This window comes from Xenia sp. Carnegie-2017, unplaced genomic scaffold (genome assembly GCF_021976095.1).
Source record: "Xenia sp. Carnegie-2017 unplaced genomic scaffold, XeniaSp_v1 HiC_scaffold_2, whole genome shotgun sequence".
Lineage (NCBI taxonomy): Eukaryota > Metazoa > Cnidaria > Anthozoa > Malacalcyonacea > Xeniidae > Xenia > Xenia sp. Carnegie-2017.
Genome location: NW_025813482.1, coordinates 7,877,395 through 7,900,125, shown reverse-complemented (window position 1 = coordinate 7,900,125; position 22,731 = coordinate 7,877,395). Strand labels below are relative to the sequence as shown.

At 32.7% G+C, this 22,731-nt stretch overlaps 2 protein-coding genes and 2 long non-coding RNA genes across 4 annotated transcripts; 3 read left to right on the top strand and 1 right to left on the bottom strand.

The window, feature by feature from the left end:
- Window positions 1–722: 722 nt before the first annotated feature.
- LOC124440609 (unconventional myosin-Id-like) lies at window positions 723–13,439 on the top strand. Its single transcript, XM_046991015.1, is given in 26 exon segments — window positions 723–1,247; window positions 4,365–4,458; window positions 4,577–4,742; window positions 5,285–5,338; window positions 5,546–5,641; window positions 5,724–5,843; window positions 5,925–6,128; window positions 6,475–6,726; window positions 7,023–7,133; window positions 7,674–7,692; window positions 7,695–7,732; window positions 7,806–7,876; window positions 7,962–8,036; window positions 8,109–8,163; window positions 8,400–8,477; window positions 9,108–9,188; window positions 9,503–9,588; window positions 9,745–9,791; window positions 9,794–9,948; window positions 10,018–10,139; window positions 10,583–10,684; window positions 11,044–11,188; window positions 11,387–11,488; window positions 12,081–12,188; window positions 12,297–12,442; window positions 12,677–13,439. Coding segments are annotated over 26 exon segments (2,994 nt in total). The 5' UTR covers window positions 723–940; the 3' UTR covers window positions 12,837–13,439.
- Window positions 3,424–4,147, top strand: LOC124440615. Its single transcript, XR_006946692.1, has 2 exons — window positions 3,424–3,953; window positions 4,098–4,147. It is a non-coding gene; the product is annotated as an uncharacterized LOC124440615 (long non-coding RNA).
- Window positions 13,440–16,118: 2,679 nt separating the features above from the next.
- On the top strand, window positions 16,119–19,262 carry LOC124440613. Its single transcript, XR_006946690.1, has 2 exons — window positions 16,119–16,346; window positions 18,541–19,262. It is a non-coding gene; the product is annotated as an uncharacterized LOC124440613 (long non-coding RNA).
- Window positions 19,263–20,939: 1,677 nt separating this feature from the next.
- LOC124440611 (cyclin-dependent kinase 5 activator 1-like) lies at window positions 20,940–22,455 on the bottom strand. Its single transcript, XM_046991017.1, is given in 2 exon segments — window positions 20,940–21,721; window positions 21,724–22,455. Coding segments are annotated over 2 exon segments (852 nt in total). The 5' UTR covers window positions 22,283–22,455; the 3' UTR covers window positions 20,940–21,428.
- Between the last annotated feature and the right edge of the window lie 276 nt (window positions 22,456–22,731).

Sequence of the window (22,731 nt, the reverse complement as noted above, 5' to 3'; positions counted from 1 at the left end):
TGTCAATAATATAGCATGAACCCAGTCAATCAGATTAGAAATGTAGCAGTATTGTAAGCAGTAATGTAGTATTTTAACCTGATAAGTCTAGAAGGGGTTGTTTTTTCTATTCATGTATTTTTGTATCTGTTTTGAAAAAATTGAAACGATAAGCAAATTTAACATTGAAAATTTAAATTATCCTTGCCTCTAGCTGTTAAAGTGTTTTTGCCTCCCCCTCGACCTACTTACCTTCTCTTTTTCTTTCGTAAGTTAAAATAGTTATAAAGCTCAAGCCAACAACATTTGAATGGTCATAAACGTACATATCACCAAGATGTGTTATGATCGAAAATTATTTGTTCTTTATTTTATACGAATAGAAACGATACAACAATCTTTGCAAAGATTGTTGGTTTTCACAATTAATCCGAATGTTTGGCTGTTGTCCATTGGTTTGCAAGTTGGGCCTTTGTCTTGTCTTCAGAAAACGTTACCTAGTTACCTCATTATCAAACACACTCTACCAAAATCATCTCCCTACCCAAATTAATTACATATTTTGCTACTTCCAAATATGAGCAATATTTATGACCATCATAATAAAAATGTCGCTTAAATATATATGGGCGTTTTACAGATTGATGATACTTATCGATACTTATACATAACCAGTATCGACTACTCGAATAATTACCCTTATTTTGTATGCATTTTCCAATTTAGGAAATAATTCAGACCACGATAATTACAGTAAAGTAAGTGCCTTTAAACCAATCACGACGTTATGTAAAGTGTGTGGTGTGAACACTGGTGAACTGTGAAGTTTTGGTTAAATATTGACATATATGACATGTCAATCGTCTCCCGTCGTGTCGGAGAACCTAATCATCAACAAGTAAAGTTTTATTCACAAGAACTTACTGTATAATTTCAGTTCTGTTTTACACACTTACCAAAGATGGCGTCCTTTCGCGAAGGAGCAATGTATGGCAAAGAAGACTTCGTTCTTCTTGATGAGATTGAAATGAATGCCTTCATGGCAAACTTAGAATTACGATACAAAAAAGAAAGAATATATACATATATTGGTGAAGTTCTTGTGTCAGTAAATCCGTACAAAACATTGGATATTTACGGCAAAGATAAAATTGCTGATTATTCTGGAAGAGAACTGTACGAAAGACCGCCTCATATATTTGCCATAGCCGATGCAGCTTATATCAGCATGAAAAGAAAAAGCAAAGACACATGCATTGTCATCTCAGGTAACTATATCCTAATGAGCGAGCTCAAATTATGACTTAATGTTTGTTGTTTGAAAGCAAAATGATTTGGCGGGTATATGGTATAACCTATTCCATACGTATTTTACTATTCACACAAAATTCCTGTGGCTCAAACCGCATATTCATGTCAAAAAACCCAGCGTGATTTTGATATCATATCAAGAACGTCATCAAATATCACGAAAACATGCCACTTTCACTTTAGCATTTCTGCTGTTTGCCACGAAATGGACATGCATTTTTTCTTTGAGAGAAATCTTTGTCATGATAGACGTAAAGCCATCTTGACAAAGATGGCTTTAATTGACCACTTGCTTCATAAATTTTACTTCGACATTGTGACTTGTACGATCCGCCATTTGCCATGTAAAGTGTACTGGATAAAAATGACTTTTTGATACAATCTTTTCAGCAAACAGTCATGATGTATTCTATTTCATATCATACATAAATTGTTTCATTATTCTGTCAAAGGGAGGCCATTATTAACATATTTTTGCATCTATGATCATTTACAACACATTGTCGTGGCCTTAAATTACCGTCACTTTTTAAAATGTATTCTGCTAATAGTTCAGTGTTGGCAACATTACCCTTGATTTGTATTCTCATTTAAAGTTGGTTATTCTTCTGTTCATGATGACAGAAGCAATTGTATGGAGACACATTAAACCTCTTGCTGAGTGCCATTGAATATTTATCTTGTTGTAATAGTATGCATGGTTGGAAACTATTCTATCAATAATCACTGTGTGACTGTGTCATGGTTTTGTTTTCATTTTCTTTAACTTACTTCTACTTTTAATGTTTATGGCTTATTTTCTACAAATGATAGATTAGAAGAAATAGCATCTCCAGTTACATTATAGAATATAAGATAAACATATTTAATGATTCTTCAGACAAGTAACAATGTTCTTTATAAAACTTACTGCTAAATTACATACAATGAATATGATAACAATATAAACTATATGTACATACAATATGAAACAATAGACAATTGTCCCATATTGTCCCCACTGTATCCTATCCTTGGCAGGTGATTGATTGGGATTTAATTCTACATCTTACACATTGTTTAATTTTTAACATGATGTGATTTAGTTCATTTAAAGTCATCATTCCATACTCCTAGCAATCTTTCATACTGATTTCACTTTATCAAAAGCCTTTGTGAGATCTAAGAAAGCAGTCTTATATAATTCATTAAGACTTTCAATAAGGCTTTATAATTAGCTGTTCAATCAGAAATGGTGGAAAATCTTTGTCTAAAGCGAAAATTGTTTGAGAATAAATTATCATTTTTGAGCAAGCATGCTGTGTTTCTATTTGTAAATTACAGCATGCTGACAACATGTATTGTTCAGTATTGTAAACTTCATTTAGAATCTTTAGCAAACTGTTTTTTCCACATTAACTATTTCCATAATTTTTGTTTTGGTACAGTTTTCTTTAATTGTAGCCATGTTGAAATTTGATAAGAAATGTTATGTAGAATATGTTTTGGTAACTTTTACAAGTTTCACATATCCATTTTAATATGAATGATATGCTGGTGCAGCTGAAAAATTTGCAATGTTGTAGCTCACAGTTATAACAGAAAATAAGCATTCAAACTACTGCATGTTTCATGGAAAAATATGCTGCCACCACCACTTAAAGACCTTACTCACAGCAGAAAAGCATCAATGATATTCTTTCCAAAGAAAGAAGAATGCAGAAGGTCAGCAGAAATAGTGAGTTGTTCACAGAGTGCTGCTTTATAGGTAATCAGTAGTAAGGGTATGTTGTGGTAGGAAAGGTTACGATGTATTACTGGTAAAAAGTGCCTTAGTTTGGTAGTAAGGATACGTTGTGATAGTAAGGGCACGGTGTGATCATTGGGTGTGGTAGGAAAGGCGCGCTGTGGCTGGAAGTTGACGATGTACTACCGGTAGAAAAGGCGTTGGTGTTGTAGTAAGGGTATGTTGTGATAAGAGGGACACGGTGTGGTAGAAAAGACACGCTGTGGCAGGAAGTTGATGATGTACTACCGTTAGAAAAGGCGTTGGTGTTGTAGAAAGGGTATGTTGTGATAAGAAGGACACGGTGTGGTAGGAAAGACACGCTGTGGCAGGAAGTTGACGATGTACTACCGTTAGAAAAGGCGTTGGTGTTGTAGAAAGGGTATATGTTGTGATAAGAAGGACACGGTGTGGTAGGAAAGACACGCTGTGGCAGGAAGTTGATGATGTAGTACCGTTAGAAAAGGCGTTGGTGTTGTAGAAAGGGTATGTTGTGATAAGAAGGACACGGTGTGGTAGGAAAGACACGCTGTTGTAGGAAGGATACGGTGTGATAGGAAGTGCATGCTGTCGTAGGAAAAGATGCTTGACTATGTGAGATAATCACCATGACGAGAGGATTGTCAAACAACACTACAACAACTACAAAAAAATACACTATAATTTTTGTTTTCCTTGTATTAAACCCTTTAAATTACATGAACCGAGCGTGTATAAAACAAAAGTCAATGTGTAATTTTATCTCATTTTCTTTTGTCGTAAATGCATTTAGCTCATTTATAGTCCCACGTTTGAAATGGGCCTAAGAAGTGCCTTAGTTGAGGCAAGGGAAAAAAACTGATTGGAGGATTTTTTTTCTGACTAGAAAATGTTTAAGTTGTGATTCACCATAGAGAGGGTGGGGTTGCGTCAATGCCATGCACGTGTACTGACTACCTGAATGCAGGTTGTTTTTTGTTTAGCGTAGCTTTTCTTTTTTATTCGTTTAAGTTTAAACTTGACATTTCATAATCTGTAAGCTCGCTTTTATTGAAATTTTGAGGTGTGAGTGAGTTCAAAATAAACCGTTGTTACGTATCTTTTGATCAATGCGAAAAAAATTACCACAATATAGCTACTCGTTTGTTCCTGCAGCTTTTACAGACGTAATCACAGAAAAACTGGTGTGAAAATGTTGAAAAATAATGAAAATGACTTCATATGCTTGACTTTAACTGAAGTAAAATTAAATTTAATATTTATCATACGTATTTTGTATAAAAAATGCGCAAGTTTGTTTCTTGATGTTATCAACATGTTTTTGCTACAGGTGAAAGTGGTTCAGGAAAAACAGAAGCTTCTAAAATCATCATGAGATATATTACAGCAGTTACAAATGTTAGCAAACAACAAGAGGTTGAAAGGTACATTCCACTATCGCTGCTATTCTTTAAAAATATCTTCCACCTTATGGTCTGGTTGAGCATTTGTTGAAAATCACTAGTAAGCGTCGCTCAGTAAAATTGATTTTCTTTCGTGTAGAGTAACGAGCTTATTGCTACAGTCTAATCCGTTACTTGAAGCTTTTGGAAATGCAAAGACAAATCGAAATGATAACTCAAGTCGTTTTGGAAAGTACATGGATATAAATTTTGATTTCAAAGGCGATCCAGTTGGTGGACACATTAATAACTATTTGCTTGAAAAGGTATTTACATGTACTAATATCTAAAATTCATTTATTCATAATAAGTATGACATGAGTTCATTTGAACAGTGCTCAAACATATTTGATTTGATTTTGATTTTTGTGGCGAAGATATAAATTGTTTTCACTTAAATGTGCATGGTAGTGACATAACCGCTCGAATGTAGTAATTTTGTGTTGTAAGAGTAAAATTTTAAACTACCCCGTTTTGCATCGTATCTCTGCAAATCATTTGCCTCAATCTTTGTCCTCCTGTTTCAATGTACCTATCTCCGTGTCGCCCTTGTAGTTGTTTTTATACATCTCCTCTTTGATTGTCCTTTAGATATATGAAGAAAAATTTGTTTACAAATTTAGCTCTGTTTCACTTCATCGTTGTTTGGTTGGAAAATTTTTATTACATGCAGCTTTAAACTGTAGTCGTTTCTTTTTCATAAAAAGGGGGTTATGACATTATCGTCTAATCTGCAATGTTTTATTGTAATCTTATTGGATTAAGTTTATTTAGCTTTCACCTTATACTGGAAATATGGTTTCTTTAGTCTAGGGTTATAAAACAACAAAAAGGAGAAAGAAATTTTCATTCATTTTATCAGGTATACAAACATGAATTAAAAATTTTCATTCTCTTTTAAGAATATGTTGAACACACATACTTGTACAAAACGAAAACACGCCATCTGTAGTAAATTTTTCTATAATCTCCTATAAGTATATGTTGAACACACATACTTGTACAAAACAGAACATCATCAGTGATAAATTTTTTTATAATGTTTAATATTTTGTGTACTTGACTTTAGTTGATTTATGGTGCAAGTGAAGAAACATTGAGATCGTATGGTCTTGTTCGAGATGCTTCTAAATATCATTACATCAACCAGGGTGAAAGCAATTCAGTAAGTTATATCATGTTATTTTCGATTTAATTTCCTTTCATGTGCAAACTCTAACGCCATGTAACTTTGTTTGTAATCTAAGGTTAACACAATCGACGATAAGAAAGATTATGATGTGGTGAATAAAGCTATGAAAATGATTGGATTTAGTGACAGAGAACGTGATACTGTATGGAAGCTGGTTGCTGCAATTATTCATTTGGTACATTGGATGATTTTGGACATTAAAGCTTTTATTTTAATGCACGTGAATGATAAATATGAAAAATTGTTGTTTGTTTAGGGTAACTTAGATTTTCGTATGGAAAATGACGAAGTGATGACTGAAGATAAAGGATTACTGTCTACCCTTGCCAAGTTGTTAAATTCAACAGTTGAAGAAATAAAGAAGGCATTGCTGTATCGTATTGTTGCCGCTCGAGGTGAGATCATGGAAAAAGGGCATTCTGTTGATGAAGCTTATTATGGACGTGATGCATTATGCAAGGTAGGACATTCAGGGATGATTTTGTACCGAGGAGGAGGAGAGTAAGGACATTCAGGGATGATTTTGTATTGAGGGAGGAGAACAGTTAGGACATTCAGGGATGATTTTGTACCAAAGGAGGAGAGGACAAGAGAATTTAAAGGGAGATTTATTGAGGGAAACTGTTTTAGATTGTTGTGGATAATGTATTTTTCGAAATTAATATATTATATAATAGATTTTCTATATAACCACGTTAAGTCTCGTATTTTCGTGAAAGTTTTATTTATAACTTTATTTACTAACTTTTTTTTATTATCTTTTATTGTTTTTGACAATGTTTTTCATTTGTTTTATTGAACAATAGGCAATGTACGATAGACTGTTTTCATGGATAGTTAAAAAGATCAACAACGCCGTTGAAGTTAAGGATATCCGTCATGGAAAGTGCACTGTCATTGGTGTTCTTGATATTTATGGCTTTGAAATCTTTGAAGTGAATGGTTTTGAACAGTTTTGCATCAATTATTGTAATGAAAAACTACAACAACTTTTTATTGAGTTGGTTCTCAAACAAGAACAAGAAGAATACAAAAAAGAAGGAATTGAATGGGTTGAGGTAACAAAATAAAAGCTAACAAAGCAAACCTTATAAGATGCGACTTTGTGAAAGAGTCGAAAATTTATTGTTCATTTAAACATTACTAAATAATACTAACATTCCTTACGTACTTAGTTACAATCTACGATACGGATGATTTTATTAAAACTTGAAATTTCGTTTCTACTTCATACAGTGCTTCTTTATTACGTCTTTCAACATTACAATAAAGAGTCCCCACCCCCACCGGGAGTTTTAACTAATCTTCGTATTGCTTAGATAAATAACACACAGTATATCCTATCTTCTTGCAGGTTAAATACTTCAACAACAAAATAATTTGCGATTTGGTCGAATTAAATCATAAAGGTATTATATCGATAATGGACGAAGCCATTATCAGTGTTGGAAAGGTCACAGATGAAGTATGTGTTTGTTGATTTTCATGATTCACGTGACCTCATATGTTAGAACCACTGTTGTCACGTGACCTTATACGTCAGAGTCACGTGACCTTATACGTCAGAGTCAGTTGTTAATAGATGATGCCAATTACTATAGAGTTTGCATTTCACTTTTAAATTCTTAGTTTCTTTTTTCTTAACGTGTGGTTTTATAATTTATGATTGCGAGCATCATCATAATGAACTACGGTGGAAAATTGTTTACACCTGAGGATAGTTTCGAAGAAATACAATATTGTTTTTTAAACAAATTTGAAGAAATCAGTCCCGATTTAACGTAAAATTGCTTTCTACGTGACATTTAACTACACGCAGTAACTTATTCTGCATGATTTAAATACAGAAAGCTTAATAAACTCGTATTGTAGCTAAATATATTTGAATTATATGCTTTAGAAGTGCTTAATCATGAATAATTTAATTTATAAGTTTTATCTGTACAAATTGTATTTATTGCAGCTGAGAAAAACATTTGAACTGTCATGAATTACGTTGTTATAGATGATCTTGCATACGATGGATCAAAACTTAAAGGTCATGAACATTATTCTAGTAGACAGGTACTTACATTCCTGCAATGCTCTGTATGCTGAATCCTTTTTTCCTTAAATACATATTTTGTTCTCCATGTAGACTCAACCGTCGAATAAAAGTCTTGTTCATAATCAAGATTTTAAAATTCAACATTACGCTGGTGATGTGATGTAAGTTACGTTTTTATACATTAAAACGTTTTCACATCACAAGTTTTTAACTTTTTTAAAAGTTTGTTAATAATCATTTGCTTAGATACAATGTAAACGGATTTTTGGATAAAAATAAGGACACGCTCTTCCAGGATTTCAAGAGACTTTTGTTCAACTGGTATTTTTTGATTTTAGTAAAAACATTTTGACGTTTCAAACAACACTTGAAATTCTTTATTATTCGTAATAGCAATCAGTCGGCCCTAAAACAAATGTGGCCTGAAGGAAAAGAAGCAGTTACAAAGGTATTTTATTTTAGTTTTCTTGATATCGCAAATCATTATTGAAACATGTACACCAGAAAATTATATTGTCATTTAAGTTGATGATGTAATATTGTGATCAAACGTGACCTAGCGAGATATGTCCATTGTCACATAAATAACTTTTATTGGAGTATTTTGTTTTATTTCATCTTAAATATAAATCTACGTTAACGTGACAAAAATGAAACAATAAAAAAGTATCGAATATTCACCAGGTTACAAAGAGACCTCCAACAGTGGCTACACTTTTCAAAAATTCCATGATCGCTTTAGTAGAAAACTTGATGATTAAGGTAATTAACGTAATTAACTTGATTAAGGTAATTAATGTATTTTTTTTGGTTCTTCGGTAACTTAAACCACGTAAATGTTATTGTTCAGCCATATACCCACTAGGTTTTAAGTTCATGGTTTCTTTAACAGATCACTTTTATTCATCAAGTTTTCCATCAATCGTTCTCCTTTAACATGAGGAAGCTGTTTAAATGTGTTTTTATCTCTGAAAACGTTTTGGAACACGTACATAAGAAAGCGTTTTAATTTCTGCAGTTAGTGGGATGGGGTGTCAAAGTCTTAAGTTCGTTATGGTCTTCAATGTGACTGGCTTTATCAAAAATTAGAAGGCTTGTTGTTTCTGTTAATTTTAAAAAAATGGGAAATGGTGATAAGTTGGTTAAGTTGAGAAAAAAAGTTTTTGCCTTTCTGCCTTTGTTACAGCAAAATTTTATGTCACAATGTCAGAGAATATTTATCTTTACCTCATAAGGTTGAAGGTTTAAATAAATTGTTGTGTGAAAGGATTTTGGTTTTATCTTTCTCCCCTTGCACACAAAAATGTTCCACGCGAACTATTTTTCAGTATTTCATTGAAACTACAAAAGTATTCTGTTGACTTTGTGTTTATGTTTCAATTGATTTTCCAGGAGCCACATTATGTTCGTTGCATTAAACCAAACGATATCAAGTCTGCGTCCATGTTTGATGAAAATCGAGTAAAACATCAAGTAGGTCAATCGTAAGTTTGCGAGGTAAAAAAAAGGTTAATTTTGCAAAGAAATTTTTCGTGAAAATAACTCAATATTTTGTCCTTATGGAAATTTTTGACAAGATATGGGAAGCGGTTGATTGATTCATAAAACATGAAATTTCATAAACTTCAGTATGTTAATTCATATCAATTACTACATATATTAAACAAACAAGATTTAACGTCTTGTTGAACACGTTTATTTTATAATTTCTTGATTTAGCTAGGTATGTTCAATGTGAATGCTCAAATGAAAATTCATCATAAGTTTTCTTCACAATGTTTACGTAGGTTGGCTACCTTGGTTTGTTGGAAAATGTCCGAGTTCGACGAGCTGGCTTTGCTTACAGGCAGTTGTATTCAAAATTTTTATCACGGTGAGGTTCTTTTTTGAATTATTTTGAGTTCATCATATTTCTTCTCGTTCTATAAACATTTATTTTTCTCCTTTAGTTTTTGTCTTGTGTGAGAATAGAACACCTTTTTTAAAAGTTATCTTTTTCGTGGGGTTCTTCATTCTATTACCCGTTTAGATATAAAATGATCTGCTCCAGTACCTGGCCAAACTATCGAGGCAATGAAAAGATGGTGTTAAAGCGTTGCTTAAAGATGTGTCGCTTGATAGCGATGCAGAATATGGCAAAACGAAAATTTTTATTCGCACTCCTCAAAGTATAACTACTTTAGAAGATATGAGAAGTACAAAAATACCTCAAATTGTTCTTCTTCTTCAAAGGGTTAGTAAAATGTTTTTATTGAAGTCATTAAACGTTATGATTTATCTCTCATATCTTTATTTCTTCAAGAATATTCGTGGTGGCCTTGCGAGGCGATACGTAAAGAAACTACGGGCAAAGAGGACTATTATCGCTTGTTATCGACATTGGAAGATGAAAGTTTATCTAAATAAAGTCATCAAGTCCTTCGGGTAAGATAGTGTGCTTTATCTTTCCTGTAGTTTCAATAACATTTATATGTATAACAAGTGAAGTCTTAATTGTGGAACCACAAAATTTACCTATAGTGTAAGAATATCTATCGGTGGCTTTGCCATCCTGCAAGTTTGATCTTTATACGTAAATATTTCGCTGTTCATTGATTGTAAAAATTAACAATAGATTTGTAAAGAAAAATAAAATGTTTACGATCTGAAATTTACATATAGCACTTTAAACTTGCGGGCTGCTTGCGTCACTGGTATTGATTTAGGTTTTATTAAATATATATTATATTGTTAAGCTGAAGTTTAACTTTCTTTTTTTTATATTACGATAAAGAAAGTGAAAACCCAGTATTTAGATTGTCAATGTTGATTTCTTTCATTGCTTTTTGCTTCTGTAATTTTGACCATAGTAAATATTTTTATTGCAGAAACGTTCGCTCAATGCCTGATCTCGGCAAAAGTGTATCTTGGCCACCCCCGCCAAAGTCTGTGGCTGTATTTATTAATCAACTTGTGGTTGTCCACCAAAGGTAAGATCAAATCTAAAATTAAAACGTTGCTTTTACTATGAGATTTACCCCACATGGATATCAATGAACGTAAACATTTCATTGCAGACAAATGTTAATGTTAAATAGTATTTTTCTCGTGGAACGGGGGGTGGGACTGAGATCCTTATTTTTCTGACAGTGTATTTATTATATTCTTGCTCATATCTCGACTCATCTCTCGAAAAAGTTTCATTTTGAAATCTATTTAATCAATTGGTTTCAAATAGTTAAAGTTCGACTTTTTTTCTCATTTTTTTATTTAAACATTGAGCGAAGTGTTTTCATATTTTTACGGCTTTACCATTTGCATTTCTCACCTTATATAAAAAATGATTTAGATGGCGTGCATGGATGATAATATCAAAAATACCCAAAGCTGAACGAAAAGAAGTTCATTTGAAGGCTTCCGCAGCAGAAGCTCTTGATGGAAGACGACGAGAATGGGGATGTCGACGACGTTGGAAAGGCGATTACATGTCCTTGGTAAGTCTCTTCTATAGTGTATCAGTGTTGCTTATTTTATTCTCTTGGAGTCTTTTTTTTTGGCTAAGTCATTAGATTGTAATCATGAAATAATTTTTGTTGCTTTTATTTTAGTTCGTTTAAATTGGATAAAAGTCAAAAACGAAACCATTTCTTATTTAATTTGTGTTTATGCGGTTAATTTTTTCTTTCATTTAGAATAATGAAAATAGAACCGCTGATAGATTCAGCTTTTTGATGGAAACATACAAAGTTAAATATCAGTTTCGCCAAATTTTGTTTTCTTCACATGCAAAGAAGGTATTCTCAAATGTTTCAATGGGCAGTTTAGCTTTTGTCAAGTTAAAGTGGCTTTCTGGGTAGATCACTTAAGTTGGGGTAATGGTGCAGGTGATGATTCAAATTTTTATAATTTGCGCTATACCAAGTACTTCCTTTTTACCGCTGACCAGCATTGTTCTTTGTTGAATGTTTCAATTTTAAGTTTGCAATCAGCCAAAATTTTTCAATGTTGGGTATTAAGCCTGTTGCATGACCACATATACGAACTTTAAAAAGAAAATGCTGTTACATAACATCTTACTGATGATGTATTTCTTAAAAATGGATTTTTGTGTATCACCACGAAATCGGTAGATATCATCAATCTATTGAATGCTTTATTTCGACAAAAATATTTGGACAAATTTAACGTGCAAATACGTCTCAAAAATGTAGCTAATTGTGGAAATTATTTCTCGAGATCAATCACATGTTTGTAATAACATTTAAATATTGAAACATCAGTTTTTTTAAAAAATACTTTTTCACTCAAAGTGTTATGTATTAAAATGGACTGTGTAATAAAAGGTGTAATATAGGGCTTATACCTAAAATTTATGTTACATTCTAGGTCAATCTTCACAGTCAAGTGTCTGATAGAATTATTCTTTTTACGGATTCTTGTATTCTAAAACTGAACCAAAAGTACAAAGTTTTAAAAAGATTAGGATATTACGAGGTATGTAGCTACTGACCATGTTTTTGTTGCGGCAATATGCGACAAAGTAGAAACTTGAAAATGATAGAAAAAGTGAAATTTTTAATTGAGAAATTTTATTGCCTTAAGTCAACTGGCATATCATTGACATCAGGGATTGATCAGTTGTTGGTGATTAAGTATCCAGGAAATGATCTTGTCATGTGTTTCTTTAATTCTCAAAAAGAAGATCGCGTGACTGAAGCTTTGGCTGTCGCGTTTCAGAGCATTAGAAAGTAAGGAATAAATATTTCTCATTTTATATATTGTTTTTGCAATGAATGAGCACAGAAAAATTAACATACAGGAGCAATTAAGCAGGCTGGTTACGTCAGTGTACGTATGAGATTTATGATTCGCTGAGATTAGAATGTAGGTAGAGTGTTTATCATTGTTATTCATTGTACCCATAGAAATTTAATGCGAATTATTAAATATTTGAAGTGTAAAAAAGTTTAAACATTTTTAAGGGCAAAAAAGGAAACGCCAATGGTAAAAGTTGTGAGTGAAATTGATTGCGTTCTTGGTGGAAAAAGTAAAACGATTCTCGTTCATCCAACACCAAATATAAAATTCCCAAATTTCAAGAAGAGTGGAAATCATGATTTAATACTGCAGGCAGTACAATAGGTTATTTCATTTAGAAATTGTAAAATAATATTTTAGCAAACCCAATTTAATTTTTCGACAGGAATTAAGTAATAATAATTCAATTTATTGATAGAAAATATTTTGTGATAGTTTTTATATTTCGATTTATTCGGGCCAATATTTTAAGGCCGTTGTCTAAACGACAAAATAGAAGAATATAATCATTTAGACATAATTTTAAATGCATTAATTGTGTTTTACGTGTGTTTGTCTTTCGTAAATATTTCGTGCAATTTCTCTAGAATAATTTAAACTAAATTGTTTTGAAAATTGTGACCTATTTTCATATTGTGGTACATCTTGTATTAATGGAAGTTGAAAAAGGTAATTTTGCTCTGTTGCCTTCGTTTCATTTTCAAGACACGACCTTCGGTTTCGACTTACACACATTAAATATGCTTTGTTTGAAAGCATTTATTTTACTTTTTAGTGAACGTTTTAAGTAATTATTTATGTAACTTGTTACTATGGAACTAAACCATCAAGCGTAGGAGAACAAATTTTGAAAATTCCTAAAAGTACTTTTTAGTTTTAAAAATATCTCTTTTGAAGTAAAACGTTATTAAAGTGTGAACAATTTTTCTCTTGGCTTTTTTTTTACATAATTTTTATTCTATCCTTGTTACTTATCCCGTTTTAGTGCCTGCGTGCATAAGACAGAAATCTACACGATTGTTGCAATGCTCTAACTCTCGATTTGTCATCTCGCGCATTTTTTTTACTATGGTATTTCGTGGTCATGACTAATCTACGATTTTCATCAAGTTTGTCGTCATCAGACACAGTAACAAATATACTAGTTATACTGCAGGCTTTGTCAAAAGAAACTTTAATTCCTATCAAAGATCAAGTATAATGCTATTGTGCCAACATTGTGACTGCAAGCATCTTCCAGGCGGATAAATACTTTCTATTTACTGCAGTTGTTTGGTTGGTAATCATGGTCAATGTCCTTACCAGCTCATTGGGTATTACTTTCTTTAAAGTATTTCGTATTATAGTCTTGGTTGATTGTTGTTGTCTGTAATTAATCTTGGATATTTAACTTCTTAAACTAAATACCAAATAATGACAACAGTGGGGCTTACTTTGGTAGATTTCTGTAGTAACGTTATGTCTCCCATTATCTGGGTTTTTTGCAACTGCTTTGGCATGGAAGATAATCTAAACCATAGTTTAATGTTGTTGAATTATATTTGTCTTCTCAATGCCAATGAATGGGACTGAAATATGAAAAATATTACCATTATTTGGTACACTCAGATATTTAACGCTAGTACATAAGATAGCTCCTTATTTATATGAAATAAAGCATTCACTGGTAGATCATGTATGGAAAGTTTTCATTGATATTTGTACAGAAAAGGTGGTTTGTGTTTTTCTGGAGTCATTGTAAATAAATAGTTTTTTCATGTGAAATTATTCATGCGAATTATCCTGGCATTAATTTTCTTTTGCAACAAGTTTTAAACTTTAATACTTATCTTTTATTAATTATTGAAACAGTCCAGTATTACAGAATGTTACTCGTATATAAAGTCTTAATTTTACTAATAAATGAAAATTAACAAAAATAGTTGTGTTTTAAATAAAATCAAACACTTTTAGATCCAACCAAGTTCTACGATAATGGTGTTGGATATTTAAAATAAACAAATTTTGTCAGTGTTGTTAACTGACAAGGCATTTGTTTCATCCCATCTAGCGTGAAGTAACCGGAAACGCTCCTATTTACTAATGTCAAAATATCCATAATGTGCATGTCATGTGCGTGGTTATATAGTTCTTTTATTAAGCTATGGATAAACCAAGAACCAGACGCTCTGCTTCTGTAAGACACATACCCCTCTACAGTGGAATGAGCAACAAGAACGTCACACTCAGTTGGTAACCGCAGTGGAATACTAGGTGTAGGAGCTATGTTGTCTGCATCAATCAAAGTCCCATTATCTTTATTTAGTCCTCTGCAAGCTTGGATGAAGAACAATTTTGGTTTCCCAGCAAGACCATTGCAATCTTTGAACTTTGACACGATTTCTTGAACGCTTATTATGTTGTCATCTGTTCCAAAGATTCCAGCTTCATTTCCATGGCTCAATATGAAGCAAACAAATCCATCATAGCGACTGAAGCTTCGTTTGGCTATCTCGTCGCAAAGACTGTCCATTTCTGATGCTGTCAGATTCTCAGTTTCACGGTCAGTATCGTTGATATGCAAGCATGCTTGTTGACAAAATTCTTTTATTGCTTTGACATCCTTTTCTGAGCCAACGCGATCTGGCAATTGTCCTTTGGGGAAATGCCGATTGTGAAGAATCAAAGCATATCCTTGTTTTATCGTATAAGAAGCTGGACTCTCCTTAAAAATTGGAACTGTAAAAAACAATTCAAGAAGCATACTCAGTGACAGAAGATAAATCATACCTTAGGTGAATGGTATGGTCATTGAAAGACCATTTTTTGGATCTGCTAATTTTCATGCATTGGATATTTTTAGAAAATAATTGCTTCTAATGATTTGCACAAACCTGAAACGGTTATACCGTTTGGTCGTCGAGAGTCGTACTCGTTCAATTGTTTCTGTCAAAACAAACGTCGTTCCTAGGGATTATGCTCAAAATTGTGAGTTATTTAGCAGATTTATGATTTGAATGATAGGCCCCAGCAATCAGATTTCACATTAAGGTTAATTTAATCAAAAAGTTGTTGTCAAACTGAAAAACAAAACTGCAAGAAAAGTATGAATTAATATAAACTTAATAAATAATGAAAAAATAACAATAACAACTATTCAGTTCAATGAAAATAAGCTCAAATGTTCATGATATAATTTGTAACGATAACCATAAACAATCGATAGATAATGGGGAAAATACCTGGTCCCTCAGGATAATTTATCCAACGACTATGTTTTCCTTTTTTCATCATTTTCTAAGATTTTTACTTGATATTTTGACATCTTTCCAAAAACCAATGCTCCGTTTATTTTGAATTTTAGTAAAATGCGATGAAAAGTACTTCGCGATAATTTTGATGCTATCAAAAGCTCATATAGTAACTCCCTATCGAATATGAATATTGTGTGTCTCCTAAATAATTTACTTGTTTTCTCCATTTTCTATTTCGATATTCATAGCCAATCACAAACCATGTTCATACTACCCCATACTTTCATATTGCCTCGTCAAACTCAACCTTTCAACTTTCAAGTTAATTAATTCATTCTCCGACATCCTACCCCCCCCCTCCTCCAAATATTTGAAAAGGTCTGATTTATGCTCACATCAGTTTGAAGGCCACGTACAACAAAATGCTCTCAACTAAAAACCGCTCGTGACTTAAAGCATCTAATAATTCATTTACTGAAGAGAGAGTAGCTCATAAAAAAGTGCAAAGCACAGAAGCAAGAGACTTAATTCCTTATCAGCAACAGATATTGTGAGCAAGACTTAAAATCAAGCTGTTGACAGCCCAGTTGAAATTACTCTGGTAAAATCCGTACAATTTTAGCGATTTATATTTTAGAGCCGTCAGTTAAACATTAGTTGACGCATAATTGTAGATTGTAGTAGTCCGTGGTACTGATGTTGAAGACACTAGTGATGTATGTGCAGTTAGTGTATGCAACAGTTGCAATTTCTGTATATATTCATTACTTTATGCTTCACTTATTCTTTATTAGTATTGTGTTGTCTTTATTTTACTGTATTAATTTGGTTTGAAAAGACAAGAATAATTCCAACAAATGTCTGCCACATAAATTTTGAAAAAACGAGTTTACCAAGCTCGTTTTGGATAGACCGCTAAACTCGTGTATGTATATCTGACAGAGCTTGATTCAATGTTTATCGATTGAAAACAGTCGTTATCAATGGAGACGACGAGCTAGAATGATAAGTACACGCACAAATGTCAACTGATGGTCTTGTAAATTATAAATATAAAGTTCCTAAGGTTTGAAATTCAACAAACAGAATATCAGAAATCATGATAAACTTAGACTCTTTAGCATGATTTTTATTTATTGAACAGGGACATTCAGCCACACTAAATATTGTTTCTATAATTATAAATGGTTTATTTTGTCTTAATTTAAACATACAAACCGTATTATATTTCGTTTTAGTTTGAATATTCTTCGCTACCTTATTTATAATTCCATTATAACAATTACTTTTTATGAGAAAAAAGTTATAGCTCAATAAAGATTATAATCAATGAAGAACTTGACCTTGATGTGTGGTCAGCAGGTTAAGTCAATGACGATATTTGGAGGTGGCGTTATGTCGTAATGTCAGTCACCTCTTTTCCTTTCCGTTGTCTCTAACAATCAGAAATACTTCTTAACCAACAATCATGAAATTCTCTATTCGCTACTTTGTTCAACAGGATAAGAAGTCCTCAAAAACTAGATTACGTAAGCCGTAAGCAACATACTTAAAGTCGTATTAAAGTCATCTACGTCTTTCCGAGGGTGAAAATCCTGTCTCTGTGCAATGAGTTGGAAAAGAGAAAATGATAGAACGATAACAATTTAAACATTAAATTTAGCACATAAATCGTTCTAAAATTCAACATTTATCGACTAAAACCCACATAATTCCCACCAAGTGTTAAAACAATGTTAATTTGCTGTTTTTTACGTCAAAACCTCAATATTACATAATAAAAAATACCAACTGTTAGTTCCATTGAATTCTTTTAAAACTGCCAATTTTCATAGCATAAATATTTGTGAAATGCAATATCTGGCTAAAGTATTGCTATTTAAAAACAAGCCCCTTGTTGTGTATAATCAACAACAATCAGCTGGAAATATTTTTAAGAAAGTCCTTTGTTATATGTCAGGTAAATAATTTAAAATTGCTCTACGATCTGTTCGTTATCACTTTTATAAAACATACTTATTAGAATTAACTCGAAAGATAAGAAGATTAGTAATAAATAAAGCAACTTACTAAAATCATCTAAAACGCCTTTCTGGGGTGAAAATCCTGTCTCTGTGCAAACAGTAAAGTTGGGCAATAGAAAATGATAGAATGATAACAATTTAAACATTAAATTTAACACATAAATCGTTCTAAAATTCAGCATTTATCGACTAACAACCCACATAATTCCCACCAAGTGTTAAAACAATGTTAATTTGCTGTTTTTTTACGTCAAAAACCCTCAATGTTACATAATAACAAAATACCAACTGTTTGGTCCATTGAATTCATTCTTCAAAACTGCCAATTTTCATAGCATAAATATTTGTGAAATGCAATATCTGGCTAAAGTATTACTATTTAAAAACAAGCCCCTTGTTGTGTATAATCAACAACTATCAGCTGGAATCATTTTAAGAAAGTTGTTTGTTATATGTCAGGTGAATAATTTCAAATTGCTCTGCAATATGTTCGTTATCACTTCTATAAAGAAGAATAATTAGAATTAACTCAAAAGATAAGAAGATTAGTGCTAGATAAGAAGAATAATGGTAAACTTGTCATAAACAAATCTTGTTTATAACGACTATTTACATTGACATAGGTCATATTAGTTTTACATAACTATTTTCAATAATACATACATTTACGAATGCACGATGAGGAGGAATCATAAAAGTGTTTGTATTTTCCTCTTTAAATTTAACGCATTAATTCTGTTCTCACTTCTGTCGCACGTTTTATATTTCTAGAATGAATGCTAATCTTGAAAAGGCATGTTTTGTCGGGCTTCGAGTGAATTGTTTGTTGACATAGTTCAGGAGACAAACCACTGAGGTCTGAACTACCCACTCAGACCAAAGATTTGACGAAGATTTTGCATGACATTTCTTCATGGCCATCACAAGTGGAAATACACTATTAGACGATAAAGAGTCTCGTTTGTCTAATTATGTATAATTCATATCTGCTCAGATTCTTCTCGTCTTTCGTAAAAAACAACCATATGTAGCAAGCTCCAATTGAATTTCTTCTTAAAAATGTGTGTCTTTGTGTATTTTCAACATGCTTTGACTAAGATTGTTCGTGATAGATACACAACGACTCCAAAACTCTGCTCTCCCTGCTTTATTGCAAAGAAATGGTTTCAGAGGATAACTTATTTCAGCACCTCCGTAAGTGAACGCCATGTACAAAATTGTCAAAAGTTCGGCACTCAGTTGATTAATAAACTGTATATGTTTTGGTAAAGAATTTCTTGCAAGCATGAAAATAAATGTGATATTAGGCGTAGTTGAAAAGGCATTTTCTTAGATTGTATAACTCCGTGATATTGATGGTGAAGACACAAGTGATGTATGGTGAACTTAGTGCATGCAACAGTTGCAACTTCAACTCGAAGTAAAAATGATATTTCTGTATATAACCGTTTTAAGCTTCACTTTTCCTTTATTACCATTTTACAACATCAGTATTGTGTTTCTACTGTGTTTCTAATTTCATTATCAAAATTACTTTATATGAAGAAAAGGTTATAGCTCAATAAAGATTATAATCAAGGAAGAATTTGACCTTGATGTCGTCAGCAGGTTAAGTCAATGACGATATTAGGAGGTGGCGTTATGTCGTAATGTCAGTCACCTCTTTTCCTTTCCGTTGTCTCTAACAATCAGAAATACTTCCTATCCAACAATGATGAAATTCGTCAGTCATTAGATCTGTGGTCATTCGCTACTTTGTTCAACAGGATAAGAAGTCTTCACAAACTAGATTGCGTAAGCTGTAAGCAGCATACTTAAAGTCATATTAAAGTCATCTACGCCTTTCCGAGGGTGAAAATCCTGTCTCTGTGCAAACAGTAAAGTTGGCCAATAGAAAATGATAGAATGATAACAATTTAAACATTAAATTTAACACATAAATCGTTCTAAAATTCAACATTTATCGACTAATAACCCACATAATTCCCACCAAGTGTTAAAACAATGTTAATTTGCTGTTTTTCTTTATGTCAAAAACCCTCAATATTACATAATAACAAAATACCAACTGTTCGGTCCATTGCATTCATACTTGAAAACTGCCAATTTTCATAGCGTATAAATATTTGTGAAATGCAATATCTGGCTAAGGTATTGCTATTTAAAAACAAGCCCTCTTGTTATGTATAATGAACAACAATCAGCTGGAATTATTTTTAACAAAGTTTTTTGTTATGTCAGGTGAATAATTTGAAATTGCTCTGCGATCTGTTCGTTATCACTTCTATAAAGAATAATAATTAGATTTAACTCAAAAGATAAGAAGATTAGTGCTAGATAAAAAGATCAATGGTACACTTGTCATCCCAGATGTTTTTTTTATTTTGTTAAGGGAACATTATAATTCTTTAACTTTAGTTAGGTGTCCCTCTTCCTGAACTATGTCTTTAACAGACTTTTTAGCTTGGGATATTGATGAAGTTTCTTGAAATTTTAGCAAATTACTATCACATAGCCATTTCAGAAGATCTAGAGCTGCTATAAAGATAAAACATTCTTTGCTTAAAATAATATTTAAAGGGTTTTCCTGGTCGCATACTTGCACTACCTTTTGAACACGGACGTGAGGAAGGTTAGAATCTGGCGTTGAAAATATTGGCTTCTGGTTGTGTATATTTCTCCATAGAAGGAGTGAATAAGCTTCACCGATAGAAAGTTATCAAATATTAAGTGTTTTGGTCGCTGTAGACAGGGAAGCAAATTAATAGGAAACTTGTTCCAACCAAAACCAATATTGCATATGTGATTTTCCTGAGTATTCATGTCTAGTTTGAGGATACATGTTTATTTGTCTGTTAAATTCTCCAATGTCTTTCAAACTACCATAAGATAACAGTTTAGTAAATATATAAATGAATGTGAATGAATAAATATGAAATACTGACCGGGGCAATTTCGACATCAATGAAACTGATTTAATGTAATTTTTTACTATTTGAAAGTTGGTCGTTTAAATAATTTTACAGAAAATTACTCGTTTGTATTCCATAATTCGTCCTTGCTTGCAGCTAAGTTCAGTTGAATGATGAATCTGTAAAATATCACATTCCGTTTTGAACAGCTGGCGAGCAACTTGCATCGCAACAAAGCACATTGACCGGAAAACAACGTTTGGAGAGTATTGAAAAAATTTATTAACTTTTAGATTGCCGCGTGATGTTTATCCCAGGTCACGGCTCCCGGCTATTGAAATATACAATTTCGATAAATAAATCTCGCATATAATGACTATTTACATTAAAAATAGGTCGTAGTACTATTACATAACTATTTTCAATAATACATATTTACACATGAGGAGAATCATAAAAATGTTTGTATTTTTCTCTTTAAATATAACGCATTCTGTTCTTACTTCTGTCGCACGTTTTATATTTCTAGAATGAATGCTAATCTTGAAAAGGCATGTTTGGTTGGGCTTCGAGTGAATTATTTGTTGACATAGTTCAGGAGACAAACCACTGAGTCTGAACTACCCACTCAGACCAAAGATTTGACGAAGATTTCGCGTGACATTTCTTCATGGCCATCACAAGTGGAAATACAATATTTGACGATAAAGAGTCTCGTTTGTCTAATTATGTATAATTCATATCTGCTCAGATTCTTCTCGTCTTTCGTAAAAAACAACCATATGTAGCAAGCTCCAATTGAATTTCTTCGTAAAAATGTGTGTCTTTGTGTATTTTCAACATGCTTTGACTAAGATTGTTCGTGATAGATACACAACGACTCCAAAACTCTGCTCTCCCTGCTTTATTGCAAAGAAATGGTTTCAGAGGATAACTTATTTCAGGACCTCCGTAGGTGAACGCCATGTACAAAATTGTCAAAAGTTCGGCTTTCAATTGATTAATAGACTGTATACGTCTTGGTAAAGAATCTTTGCAAGCATGAAAATAAATGTGACATTAGGCGTAGTTAAAAAAGCGTGATCTTGCCATCCAGAAAGAGTAAGAGCGCGGTCTACATTGTTCATCCAAGTTATAACATCGATGATCGACAAATGTGGCAATGCGCGTATATAACGCGCGCACACGAATGTTGCAAGACATTTCATTGTAAAATGCGACGAGGTCAACTCTGACTTTGCATCACGATTGATTGTGTTGTTTGTGTTTGGCGTGCAGTTTATAACAGGTACAAGAGTCGAGTTCGTTTGGGCGGGTTTTAAAACTCTAGCCTCGCTTGTGTTGTTCACAGTCTTCGAGGCGATTGGTTTTAACATCGTTTTCATTCTTCGCTTGCTAACGTGAGCGTATTTGTGAAGATAAGCAGTTGCCAAATTCACGTCTTGATGCGATAATATTACATTCTCCTTTCCAATAATACCCGTAATAGGAAGAACATGTTGTGTATCATTATTGTTTAACAACTTGTCCTTATGAGTGCCTTGCACTATTCCATAATCCTTGATACTTTCTTTACGATTTAACGAGTGATGTGAACCCATTTCTGTGTAAAAGTCTTTGCAAACTTCCTTTCTTCTGACTATTTGTCGAGACCCACTAGCGTTTCCAACAAGTGCTTGTGCTAACTGTTTATCAACTCGGCTCTCGCGATCAATATATACCCCCAGCCCAACTCCTCGTCCAGTCACCAAAGCGGAGATGACATCAAAGCCCATGCGCCCATCATTGTTTGACACAAACGAGTATTATAATGACTTTGTTGCCATGACAATACGTTTCAATGGAGATATGATAAGCCAATAATTTTTACATCATATTCTGGCGTTAAAAGTCAAGGTGTTACTTGCAAAGTGACGATATGAACAAAATTAAGAATGATTTCAATTTGTGATAGTTTGTTCGAGAAAAGAAAGCAAATTTTTCCCTGACGTAGACACTCATAACCTAAGTGTTTCTGCATGCATTATGGCTGCGATGTGTATTCTAGTAT